The 13012-nt window shown below is 36.2% G+C and overlaps 1 protein-coding gene across 1 annotated transcript; it reads right to left on the bottom strand.

Annotated features, from left to right (window-relative positions):
• Positions 1 to 1617: 1617 nt before the first annotated feature.
• On the bottom strand, positions 1618 to 12874 carry LOC108771523 (uncharacterized). The gene is made up of 11 exons (XM_018536836.1): positions 12538 to 12874; positions 10410 to 10507; positions 9807 to 9953; positions 9600 to 9719; positions 9246 to 9396; positions 8882 to 9011; positions 8434 to 8587; positions 7801 to 7989; positions 7619 to 7738; positions 3124 to 7205; positions 1618 to 1819 (listed from the first exon to the last, which is right to left on the bottom strand). Exons 1-11 carry the CDS (start codon positions 12872 to 12874, stop codon positions 1618 to 1620), a joined length of 5730 nt encoding a protein of 1909 aa, XP_018392338.1.
• Positions 12875 to 13012: the final 138 nt, after the last annotated feature.

Below are 13012 nucleotides of genomic sequence, written 5' to 3'. Positions count from 1 at the left end.
CTAAATTATTATAAAAAATATTAAATATGGCTTTTAAACTATACTAAGAAATCAGCTTCAAACTTCTTTGACAACAATCTATTAATGATTCTCATATTTTCTGCGATATACTATATATGCAAGGCATTCAGGAAGTTTTTCAATTTTAATTAAGAGTGATGTATACTTAAGTAATAATTCGTTAAAGTATTTCGTTTAAGGTAATCGCCACATTTCTTAGGTCAGTGTTCCTTAAACTGTGTTCCACGAAAATCTGGAAATATATAACAGATAATTCTACATTGATTAGTATGTTAATTGCGACAAATATATATCCTTTGTTATATTTATATGTATTTCACTATAATCCATCCAACACAAATAAGATTTAATCATAAAAAGAAGGTTACACTGAAAAAGTTTATACTATTCCTTATGTTTTATATACAAGATGTTCTTCGTTCAGATGTCCTTTCACGCACACGCACACAAAGATATTCTTTTATTTATGATATAGATATTTGTTTAATGAAAATTAGCAATTTTTAACATTTCTAATCGCTATTTATTGTTGCATCAACGCTGAAATAACCATCGCTTAGTCTTCAGTCTAACTTCTAATTGAAAGGACATCGTCAATGATTGCGTAGTGGAACACTCTATAATTGTAACTTTTGCCTGCTTAAGGAAATCTTCAGAGGCTCGAGGCACGACAAAGAAAAAACTCTATCTCCTTTGGTGACCCGTGATTTGTAAGTTTAAGAAGCACTGGCGTTACATTGATCACTGCCAGCGTGTTATATCTACGCGCGGCGAGAGACAGTGTGGTGCATGTTAAGTTTACAATTTCCCAAGACAGATCGACTGTCTTCGGGACTAGAATCGATCGTCTACTGTACATTTTCTATTTCATCTTCCCCTAATTTCCAACAGTTGCGCCTCCCCGCGAAATAAAAAATAATCGACAAAAAACTAGCTATAATACATAAGACACTTATTATAGTTAAAAATTAAGTTTTCAACGCTCGTTTGTTATGTGTACTTATCTACCAAGGGTCGTCTAAAAAATTCGCGTCATAATAATTCCATATATTATTTCAACGTGCAACAACTCCAAAGATCTGTGGAATATGGATTTGCGAAAATACATTACAGATTCAAGAGTATAAAATAAAAGCTAAAGATCTATAAAGTGTGTGTGTATATATGCAAGATAGCATGGTACTATAGGACTGTTCAATGATCTCAATTCACAAAGATTCACGGTATCGAAATACCTGTACACATAAAGATACTATCAAATATCATGAAACAAAGATCATTGAAAAGAGGACATAATTATTATTGTATTATAACAATTATTAAAATAGTTTCCTAGTTCATACCCGTTAAAATTTGTAATGGCAAATGTCTTAAGTTTGTCTAGAAATTAAGAACTTCTAGACGCAAAAGCGCGGAAAGATAAAAAAAATCAATCAAGGGTCTATAATATCAAAGATTTATGGACCCAAGAATCCATAAAAAGATGTATGTAAGTAATTGTTAAGTGTCCACGAAATCAACAGTCCTTGGAGCCAAGCGTGCATCTGTTTTGCATCAACGACCTCCGAAAGAATGATAGACAGTTTCAAATAGCATTCAAATCCGCCAGTTGGCATAGCGCCGATACTTTGGCTCGAGCTGCATCATCACTTCTTTCAATTCGTCGATTTCATCATCGTTGACGTTATACTCGATTGCGTTTGTCTTGTTCCCTTTACTATCCTTTGCTTTCTTCTCTTCTTTTTTCGCTGCATTATTTCGGGCTGCAAAAAATAAAGTATTTTCTTCGTCCCATAAACTAATATTCGTGCGAATATATTATACGTATATAAGTTGTGCATTTTGCATTTTGAAAAAAAAGCTGTGTGTGCAATCAAATAGTTAAATAAAATCTTAAATAATAAAGTTAAAATTTGTAATTTAACTATTTATTATAAAATTGTAAAACTGTAATTATATCCAATTCACTTTAAAATTGTAGTATACAACGTATATTGAAGTTTTCATGATAAAGATGCAATGGCAAGGGAAACATCAAGAGGAAAATGTACACAATAAGAGGAAAATATACGTATATATAAACAAGATAACAAAAATTATAAATTATAAAACAAATGTAAAAATTAAACTTTTTTTTTAAATAATTTGTTAATAAAGCAAAGGTGTTAATATATTTATTAAAAATAGACAAAGTGTGTGTCAAAATAATTCAGCAAGGGAGCGAACAAAAAAATCGCCAACAAATTTCAAGGTAAAAGTTAAGTTGAAAGTTTTGTAGAAGTTTTGTAGAAATTTTGTAACAACGCGTGTAACGTCTTTGAAGATTTTCGAATGCTCATAATAATTTCACAAAAGAAACGAGACAATTCTACCCTTCGTCTTGTTTAATGATTATTTTCTAATATTTCGTTATATTTAATTCACGACGAGCAGAGCATTCGAAACTTTGTGAAGAGTTTTCTTCTTTAAAAACATTCCCAGCAATAGCAACAACGAAAGCTGATGCCGTGAGTTGCAAAAGCGAATAAGCAGAAAGCCAAGAAAAGTCGAAGCAGTGAAAGAAACATCCTTTCCGTCAGTCGAGTAAACCCTTAGAATGTATGGCTCTTCTACACAAATGCATAGCGTAAGTAGTCCTTTCACAAGTGTGCAATCTCTGCTGATATTGTTATTCTTGTTTCTTAACAATTTTGAGCTGAAAGACTAGTATGACGAAAAATCACTTAAGTATCAGGAAAACTCAATTTTAAGTGAAATTTATATCTGACTGTGAACTGTGTCATGGAATTGTGGTGAACCGAAGAGAATTTTTTATTGTTCTCTTAACTAAATAATTCTTTAAATCCCAAACGGGTTGTGTCTGGCTCTTTTAACATGTGACAGCATTTTGGTGAGAGCGACGTTTATAAGCATATTTTTCCCCGGTGCGAAATATTTGCCACACATTTATTCTTCTCATCTGTCGTGATTATGTTGCTGAAATTATGAGCCACGCTACACGTTGAGTGTATGGCACGCGTAACGCATTCTAGGGTTCTTGTAGGAAGTTCCGAAGAAGCTGAGAAGAAGGCACCGCCCGGTACCCGTGATCAATATACTCACCTGGTGCCATGCACGGCTACGGGAGGGTGCGAGACGTCTTCGTCGGAAACGGGCCGCGTCGTACTGACGACCGTACATTTGATGTTGTTGAGGTACGAGTGCGCGATGTCGTCGTTCATGCTGTCGTTATCTACCAGTCCTGCCTCCCTCACTAAGAAATCCGACGCGAACTCCCCATATTCGTCGTTGTCATCATCCACACCGGTGTCGTCGCGCGAGGGCCTTTTCGGGACCACGCCGACCTCCAGCGTCCGTTCGGCTGCGGGCTCTGCCCTGATGCATATCGATGAGCACTCCGACTCGATCCCGGAGTCCACGCTCTCCTGGAGGCTGCTGCGCGGCGGTGGCAATGGATGCGTATCTACTGTTCCGACGACAGCGTCGTCGATCGTCATAACGGTCTCTTCGATACCAGAATCCTGGCTGTTCCTGTGCATACTCTCGGGATTCTCAATCAAAAGCGTGTTCGTCGATGTAGTTCTCGCAGCAGACAGCTCGAAGTACGACTCCGTCACCTTGGCACCTTCATTCGGCGAGCTTCTGGACGGAACGCTCGGCGACAGCTCATCCTCAACGGATGTGCCGTCCGTGGAGATATCCGTCATGCAGAATATGAGCTCCTCTGCGTCGGACTTGTCTAGATTCGCAGACGTCTCGTACGATGGTGTGACGAGGATGGTCGGGTCGATCCGTCTGCTATCGTCGACATCTTCCGGATGTTCCTCGGCCTCGATCTCTTTAAGGATAGTTCGATGTATGTCAACATTATTTGGCATGAAAGACTGTTCCTCAAGATGCTCCCCGAGTGCCTCCCGGCTCTCAGAATTCGTCGTCATCGATTCACACGATTCTACCTTAATATTTACACTTGTACTTTTATGTTCGGCGGAAATGCGGCAAGCATCATTATCAAGGACTTCCACCAGGTTCTCCTTCTCCTCCCCTTCTTTCTTTATAGACTCGCATTGACGATCTTGGTCGACAACGCAGCACATGTTACTGGTAACTTCCTCGTTTAAGTGGTCTGAGTCAACGTCCTTCAACGACTTCGACGGCTCCTCGACGTCATCTATTGATGTCGACGACACCCAGATATCGTTCAACGACATCCCATAGTTGCCTGGTGAACATTTAATCATATCGACGTCGTCGTCCGTATTCATCGATGCTCTCGTAGTACTTACGCTATCTACGATTTTCCTATCATGCCCTATGTTACAAATCGGAAAACTATTATCACTAGTCTGATTAATACTGTCCGTGGTTGTATCACATGTCCTCGCCGTTAAGGCATCCACTTCTCCAACTGCGTAATTATGTTCTAAACACTTTGTGTCGTTATTCTCTAAAACTTTCGCTCCGTCGTATTCTAAACCCTCCAGATTGTCGCGTTTTAAGCGTTCAACATTATCACGCTTCGTATGTCCTAAATTCTGCGCGTCATCACGCTCTCCCCGATTCTCATCATTACTAATAAAATCATCGTTACACCCTGTACTGTCGGTCTTACTTAATTCTAAAGCAGAATATTCGGCTACATCCGTTAAATTTATATCTATACACACAGTGGATTTACTCGTCGGCGACGATGAGGCCGCAACATCCGGCTCGACATAGCCGCTATCTAATACTAAATTATCAACAAAATCGTCCTTTGATTGCACACTTTCAGGTAACAGTCGATCACTAAGGTCAGACTCTGTCCATTGTAACTTATCTGCGCAATGCACACTGTCCTCCTCAACACTCTTTTTATTAATATGTACAATATGTATGTCCATGAAATCTTTCTCGTCTAATCTCGCGATCCTATTGTTCTGGTCTTCCAAGTTCTCGTTGCTTCTCGCGGACATCTCCCGATTAATTAAATCGTGCTTGTTATTCGCAACTTCATCTCTTCCTTGATCTTGTACATTTTCATTGTCTTCAACAATCTGCGTATTCTCTTGATCTTCAAAACTTTCATTAGTGCTTCTGATAACTTGTTCTTCCTCTTGATCTTTTAAATCTCTCTCGGTTTTCACAACCTGATTTTTTATCTGTACAAATAAATCACTCTCATCGTCCAAAACCTGAATCTTTTCCTTAAAGATTAAATTCTTTTCATCGTCTTTGACATCATCGAATGACTTTTCCACGTCAGTCCTCCCCACTTCATTATTTTCTTGGACGAATAAATCATCCTCGTCATTTCTGACAATTTGATTCTTTTCTTTAATGGTTAAATTCCTCTCATCATTTTCGATAATCCGATTTTGCTCTTGACTACATGAATTACTTTTGTCAGTCTCTTGCCCAATCAGATTATTGCCTTCATCTCTCATAATCTGATTCTTCTTCTGATTAAACAAATCTTCTTTATCTATCCTCGTAATCTCAACTTCTGTCGATCTTTCTGAATCTTTTTCTCTAACATTCGTATCCTGATCCTCCGCTTGACTAAAAAACTTAGTATTATGCTCAATGAGACTCGCTTGAGGTTCGAGCTTGAAAGATGCGAATATATTGGTCAGACTCTGTAATTGCGATACATTTACTCTCACTGATCTGTTCCTCAACAAAGATCCAGGTTCTGAAGACCATGAGCTTTCGGTGCTGATCTTGGTTCGACCCTCCTTCAGGTACTGCTGCAACCTGTCGCCTAGTGCCATCATGCCACTTACGTTTTCCTGTAAAGAACTTCTCGTGTCCGTGGTGCTTGAAGAGTCCGAGAAGAACTGGCCAGGATGCTGAAACAAGGACAGGAGTTTCTCTAGACTGGACTTATGCCTCTGCACCGATGTGTTCGCTTGTTCCCGTGAATATGACTCTGCCATGCGAGTCGAGGACGTTCCCGAGGTAGTACTTACGGAAGACTCCAAAGCGCAAGGGGACAATCCTTCTGAAGTCGTCCGATTTACGCGCAATTTCGAGGTATCATCCGAAGATGATTTTATCAAGGCTTTATCCTCGACTATGTTAATCCTCATCGAGGCTGTATCCTCGTTTGGATATGCAGGTACTTGTAGTTCTTTTGTACTCGTATACACGATGCGCTGATCCTCGATCGTCTTAGTATCCTTATCGGGCGTCGCAATACTATCGAGATCTGTAACAACTTTACTTTGATTAGCCGCCACATCACAATGTATTTTGCGAATCGTTGTGGTATCCTCGTTTCTTTCAGATTGCAACATCGCAGTTATATCCTTCTGAACTAATTGCTCTTCTTCAACATTCTTTACATCATCGCGTTCACTTTTACACGTCTCAGTAATACTCTTATCCATCCAAAATTGCTGTTTAGCTTGGTATACATCCGATCGCTGCTCCTCTCTCGTCGTTCCTTTGTCACAACTATCTTCACTTTTGGCAATGTCTTCGTTTGGCGACATTTCTGTTGATGTCGCAACTACATTAAGCGTGTCTACGGACGCGATTATGCTATCGCTAGCGGTCTGCGTCACATGCGTGTCCATCTTGGTTGCGCTGCCGTGATCGTCGGAGTCGGCCGCGTTGATTGTGACATTAAAACCGATTGTGACCGAGCTGCCGCTGGAGGATGCGACGACTGATTTGGGCGACGAGCGGTCGGCGCCGGCCGACTCGACGACCGACACGCGGAACCGCGACGGACCGCCGCTTGTATTGGGGAAGAAAGACGGGGAAGAACCGAGGGACGGGGAGGAGCCGAGGGACGGCGGTGTGACTGGCGAAGAGGACACTGAGGAGTCGGCAGAGCGTAACGATGCTTCGGATACTCGACACACGACGAAGCGATTTCGGGATGGGCTGGGAATTGGACTGGCCACGGGAGAAGGAATGGGACTGGGAGCCGGGGAGCGCAGACGGCCTCCGCTAGTGCGCTTTGGCTCCAGCATGCGCGTCGCCGGCTCATCGGCGGCTAACATCACCGATCGCGACGGACTTGGCAGTGTCTGACAGGTAAGCGAGATCTTACGGGAACTCGCGTTCAGCAATCGATTTGAATGCCGTGGACTTTCGACATCCTCAGTGGATTCCTCTAGACGGCGTTCCTCGTTCTGATTACAATAATTGCGAATCTCCGCAGCCATTTCCCTATACTCGTGCAAAGGACCGTCCTTTACGTTTGAAAAATAAAGATAATTAAATATTAGAATTATATGTGCACATACAAAATTATTAAACGTTTTTAAACAAACTACACGAATAATGCATTTTGTTGATCAGTTCTTATAATTATTCTACAATGTGCTCTTTGTTTATTCTGTTTCTTGCCTTTTACCTCTTGGTTTTTTTTCTTTGTGATTGTTTTATCGACAATTGTATTTCTCGCTTTCCTATTTCTTCTAAAGTTCGTTAACTTTTATCTCGAGCGACAGAAAAACGGGATGAGAAGCAAAAGACAAGATGTAAAAAATAGCAAAAAGCAAAAAACGGAAAACAAAAAGCACATTGTAGAATATGCTTTAATACAAACATTATATTTACATAATTGCAAAACTTTCCGTATAAAATAAATATCAACACTCACTATTCTTATCCGAGGTTTGTCATCTAAATCAATCTGCGTAATGGTCTTATTCTTTTTCATAACATTTACGAGAGCATGCATTCCGCGCATCTGAATAATGTTATCCCGTAAATCTATTCTCTGTAAAATAAGATACGATATAGAATACAGCGAAGCATTGAGAACATAAGCAAAAACTTTACCTGTAAAACTTGATTCGTCTCAATTATTTCAGCGAGTGTGATTATTCCATCACATGTGAGTTCCGTAGATTGCATGCCTAATTGTAGGAGAACACGATTTTGCTTCAATGATTCATTAACGATGCTCAATGTCTCATCCGTTAGCATGTTTTGACCAATATTCAGAGTCTCCAAAGTTTTCGATAATGCCTAAATATAATTATTGTATAATAGGGCAAGTGTTGCATTACAAAAAAAAACAACATACATTTTATTATTTTTAACTTTTGCTAATTTGAAAGTTTCAAATTTTTTCTTTCATTTGCGATTTTTATGAACTTAATATAAAATACTACTGTAATAATTGGAAATAATTTTTTTATTCCCAATTATGTTAACATATTTACTAATAATAGTACAAATCTATGTATAAACATGTTAAAAATAATTGTTGTAATAAAATAATAGTAACATGTTTAATAATTAATGTAATAATCTTCTTAAATAAAATTAATTTGCAAAAAAAAGTATAAATTACAATATAAATTACAATTATTAATCATTTATATTTATATAAATAATAAAAATTATTATTACCGTAAAGTATGTATCATCAATCAAAATCAATATATCAAAAACTATATTCATACATACTATAATCCTTGAGAAGTAGGGTGATGATTTCTTGGTCAGACGATTATTCCATAATATCAGGATGCTAAGTCCCTTGCCAGTTTTATCCTCGTTCACTTGATTAATCAGGCCTTCCAGTATATCTCGTACTCCGTCATCCTGGACGTTATTATTACTAAGGAAAAACAATTCCAAGAACAAAAAAATATGTACTAATATCGTTACTCGCTGAAGCATAATGTATGCCTTTTATAAAAATGAAATAATTCTACAGTCTATACATAAAAATATTATTCTTATGTTCTTCTTCAATTATACATATAATTCTTATCAATTTTCGTACATTTTAAAATATTTAGAGAAATCTAAAAATTAAATAAAAAAAAATACTAATATACTTTAGATACACATTATATTTTCAAAAAAGATTTTTGGAAAAAAAATTGTCTTTAATTATCAAAATACATACCTAATATCAAGCAATTGCAACTGATTGTTCATTCTTAAGAGAGATCCAAGTTGTATAGCGTCGTATAAGTCAAGCCCATTATCGGCTAAATATAGTTCTCGTATACCACTATTTATTTTTAGGGCTGTAACTGTTAGAAAAACAAAGAGTCATAATCCCCATGTGAAACAATTATAAAGAAAACTTCTAAGTTTCATTTTAACAATACAGTATCATATTTTAATATTACAATACAATATTTATTTTTCTTGTAAAAATTACAATGATACATGTTAATAAATTGCGAACAACATAATAATATTGTAAATGTAACATAATATACAATATTCTATTGCATAAGAAAAAATTGTTACACGATAAGTACCAAGCATGATAATTGCTCTCCCCGACAATCCACAGTTTTCCAATTTAAGGACTTGTAAATGGCAAACTACCCGTAATGCACGTGTCAGAGTGTTCATGTTCTGTTCATCAAACTTTATGTCCCCTGCTTCAAACTCTTCTAAACTCTCAGTCTAAACAAATGAGAATGTATTAATTACACTTTCAGCAATTTTATTTTAAATATTGTACGTATAATATCGTAATAAAACTATCATATACAATTATATAAAATTATCTGAAATGTAAATAAAAATAACTTGAAAAACAGGTTTGACATATTTACGATTAATATAAAATTGTCTTACAAAAATTCTTTAATTGGTTACATAAGTACCTTCTTAATCATATGTGAGCATGCTTGCCAGCCGCGCACTCCGATTTCAGGGTTAGATGAAATATTTAAGTGTCTTGTGGATTCATAATATTCCATCATATCAAATAATATCACGGAACTCTGTAATAACAATTTGCTCATTAATATAGACAGTACATATTAAAAATATATTTAATAATATATATTTATTTTTTTTTAGAGAAATACCTCGTCAGTTAGAGATGTTCCTTCTAAAATAATTTTATTAAACTGTACTCTCTTCAGTATCTCCTCCAACGGTTCAATATGATCTTGATTCAAGACTTCACCTCTCAAATTCAGCTCCTCGCAACGATCTTGAGATATATCTAAATTCTATGTAACAAGAATAAGAACATGTAAAAGTGAACATCAAAACTTGTTTCCTGCAAAGTTTACTGAATGTCAAACTTTTGATTGTAAAACTTCTTCAAAAGAGCATATTCTGTGCATTATTATGATTCTATTAATTTGGTAAGAAAGTCTTACTGTATTAATAAAATACAAAAAATAAATAATAAACACACATGTACAAAATGTATAATGGTAACGAAATAATATGTAATGATATAAAATAAAAAGAACTTTCAGCTTCGCTTTCCAATTCAGAGTTTTCGTTAAATAAACAACTTTTAAATGCATAGAATTAAAGATTACTATTTTATTGTAACATATTGTTGCTCACACTTGAATTTAATAACGCTTTTAATAATAGTATACATCATAAAAAACAGCTGTATAGAATTAAATGTAACTATTGGAATGTTAAGAAAAAGTAGATGGTCGATTTACCTCGAGTTGAACTAAAACATTTTGCAAGGGTTCGGTGGCATGACGTGCGCAAGACTCCTTGTATGAAAAGATTAAGTCCTCGCGATTCACATTTTCAGCTGGGAACAATTATTAATAGTTTTACTTCTCATAACGTATATAACAACATGGATTATATCAAAAATCATATTTCAAAAGTCACGTCTTTAAAAAGCATCTCTAAAATAAATTTTTTTATCTGTATTAACAATTTCTTCATATTATATTTTAAAAACAATAGAAGATAGGTGGGAGGTGGAGATCTCTTAAAAAGGTTCTTAAAAGAAAATTTTAAAATACTTGTTAGAATAAACTGGTGTTTCTATAAATATTGATTGTGTGTTATGCATTCTTCTAATAAAGTATTTATGTGTAGGTATTCAATTAATATGTATACGTGTGTCGCAAGATATATATAATGTATAAATAAATAGAATATGAGTGCAAAGTTAAAAAAAACAGTCTGTAATATCATGGTGTATAATTATCTATTTATTTATTTTACAAGAATTATTATCGTACACAATAATTACAATGAGAAAAAAATATATACATATATTATTACAGTCATATATTGTATTGTATCAGATAAATTTTAACGTCGCTATATATATATCTCTCTCATCAAACTTATAATTAGTACATAGTTCACATTGTGAAATCTTTCGCTTGGGACAGTCTATAAAAAAACTTGATAGCATAGTAACAAGAAAATACAACTGTGTTAAAGACAAAGGAACCATGTAAATAATTTAGAATATTATAAAAATGTTTCGACGAATAAACAATCATTTTCCTGACTAGATAGAAAAATTTTCTATATATACAACTTCTATTACAAATTTAAAAAAATGTAATACGAATTAATTAAAAAATAAATCGCATATTCGTCATACATTTTACATTGTCATTTTTCAAAACAGCTGATGGAGTTTCTTATTGGATCTTCAAAACAATTTACAGCGTTGGTCTGTTAACTAATTCATACAAAGTTACAGCAAATAATTACAACTCTCATTAAATTTTAAACATTATTGAATGTTAGGTTTTTAATTTAAATCTTGAGAACAAGCAGAAACAACCCTGCAACATCATAACATCAGATTAATCAATTACATTGTACATTTCTGTATCAAATTGTAGACATCATAATGAGTCTCTGCTGGCTCTGAGAGCAACTAACATCGACAAAATTTACATGCTTGAACATAAAGAACTAAGCATTTCTTAAGTCCTAAAACAAAACATACACAAACTGATCAACTTTTGCCAGTATTAATTCTGATTAATTATGTTATATTTCTCCACTTCTAACATAAATATTAATAACAAATTGATAACCAGTAATATTTTTCAGCAAGAAACACAGTATAATACAGTGGTGGTTTTGTCGTTGTTTAACATTGGCAAATAACAAAGATAATAATTCACTGTGTTGCACTGTGTCATTCTGTATCTCTTACCTGAAATTATCTCAAATCTACTTAATACAATATAAATCATCAGTGCATCGATACACATAACATCATTAAACTCTAATAATGAATATTCGATCACTTGCATTAGACTGAATTAAAACACATTCAAAGGTCATTATATATAGTATCTAAATAATGATAATATAATCACTTTTTAACAATGAAATAACTTATTTAGTTAAATGATACAATATTATTATTGCGTATACACTTAATTGTTTAAAATATTCATGTACTTGTACATCTAACTGTTGCTAATTTCAGAAAAGCTGCTATATAGCAGCTTTTAGTATACATTAATCTAGTGCATACTAAATGCAAGTGATCGAATGCTCTATTTAGTTAGTACACAGAATATGTGTTCCAAAATGGTGTAATGCTCGACTCAGTGTAAAGTGATTTGTGACTCCACAATATTAGAAATTGTTTCAAGATCTCCAGATTTACTGAACAGAAGCAAGAATAGACCAATTGTATTGGTTAATTTTTCCTGAACTGTCCCAATTGGTTAATTCTTCCTTCATCCATTTTAGAGCAATTTCCAGTATCATAAACACAAAGCTTAAAAACCAGATGTGAAAAAATGAGGGTACATACTGTCCATCGTGAAAAGAAGAGAGCAGGATACTCACTGTGCCGCCAAGGATTGTCAGGCTCGAGGTAGCCTGTCACTAGGTGACTGTCGCTCAAAGGAAAGCTGACTCGTCGGGGCGGTCTTTTCTTAGTCCATGCCAGGGCGCTACGCAGCTGACGGCCGTCGATCCACACGTAGGGTGACGACGGGGGACCACCGGTACCGAAGCGCGGCCTCCTGCCGATGCAAGTCGTTGCCGTTGGTGACGGCGGCAACGGCAACGGCGGCGGCGTCGACGACGGCGACGGTGTCGTCGCATCGCCCTCGCGCTCGCTGCCCAAGGTCGTGAGCGTATCCCCGTGGGTCTGCGCAACCGAGTCCGCTCCCTCGCTCATGCTTCCGGAGCATCTGACATATTTCGTCGGAACACGTCGGAAACGCGGCCCCGCGATCACCCAACGCGGCCAAGCACGCGTGCACTCACGCGTGCACACGACGAAATCGCGTAATAGCACGCATACGCACGCATGCAC

This window comes from Cyphomyrmex costatus, unplaced genomic scaffold (genome assembly GCF_001594065.2).
Source record: "Cyphomyrmex costatus isolate MS0001 unplaced genomic scaffold, Ccosl1.0 scaffold16, whole genome shotgun sequence".
Taxonomy (NCBI): Eukaryota; Metazoa; Arthropoda; class Insecta; order Hymenoptera; family Formicidae; genus Cyphomyrmex; species Cyphomyrmex costatus.
Note: the sequence above shows the minus strand (reverse complement) of the source record. Positions and strands in the feature narration are given on the sequence as shown.

What these genes read in the sequence shown, in the direction of transcription:
- LOC108771523 (XM_018536836.1), bottom strand. Translation starts at nt 12,874, where the DNA reads ATGAGCGAGGGAGCGGACTCGGTTGCGCAGACCCACGGGGATACGCTC. An exon ending in ATGTTTTAGTTCAACTCGAG is followed by an intron (nt 9,954 to 10,409) that starts GTAAATCGACCA and finishes CTTGTTACATAG; the next exon opens with AATTTAGATATATCTCAAGA. An exon ending in GAACATCTCTAACTGACGAG is followed by an intron (nt 9,720 to 9,806) that starts GTATTTCTCTAA and finishes TTGTTATTACAG; the next exon opens with AGTTCCGTGATATTATTTGA.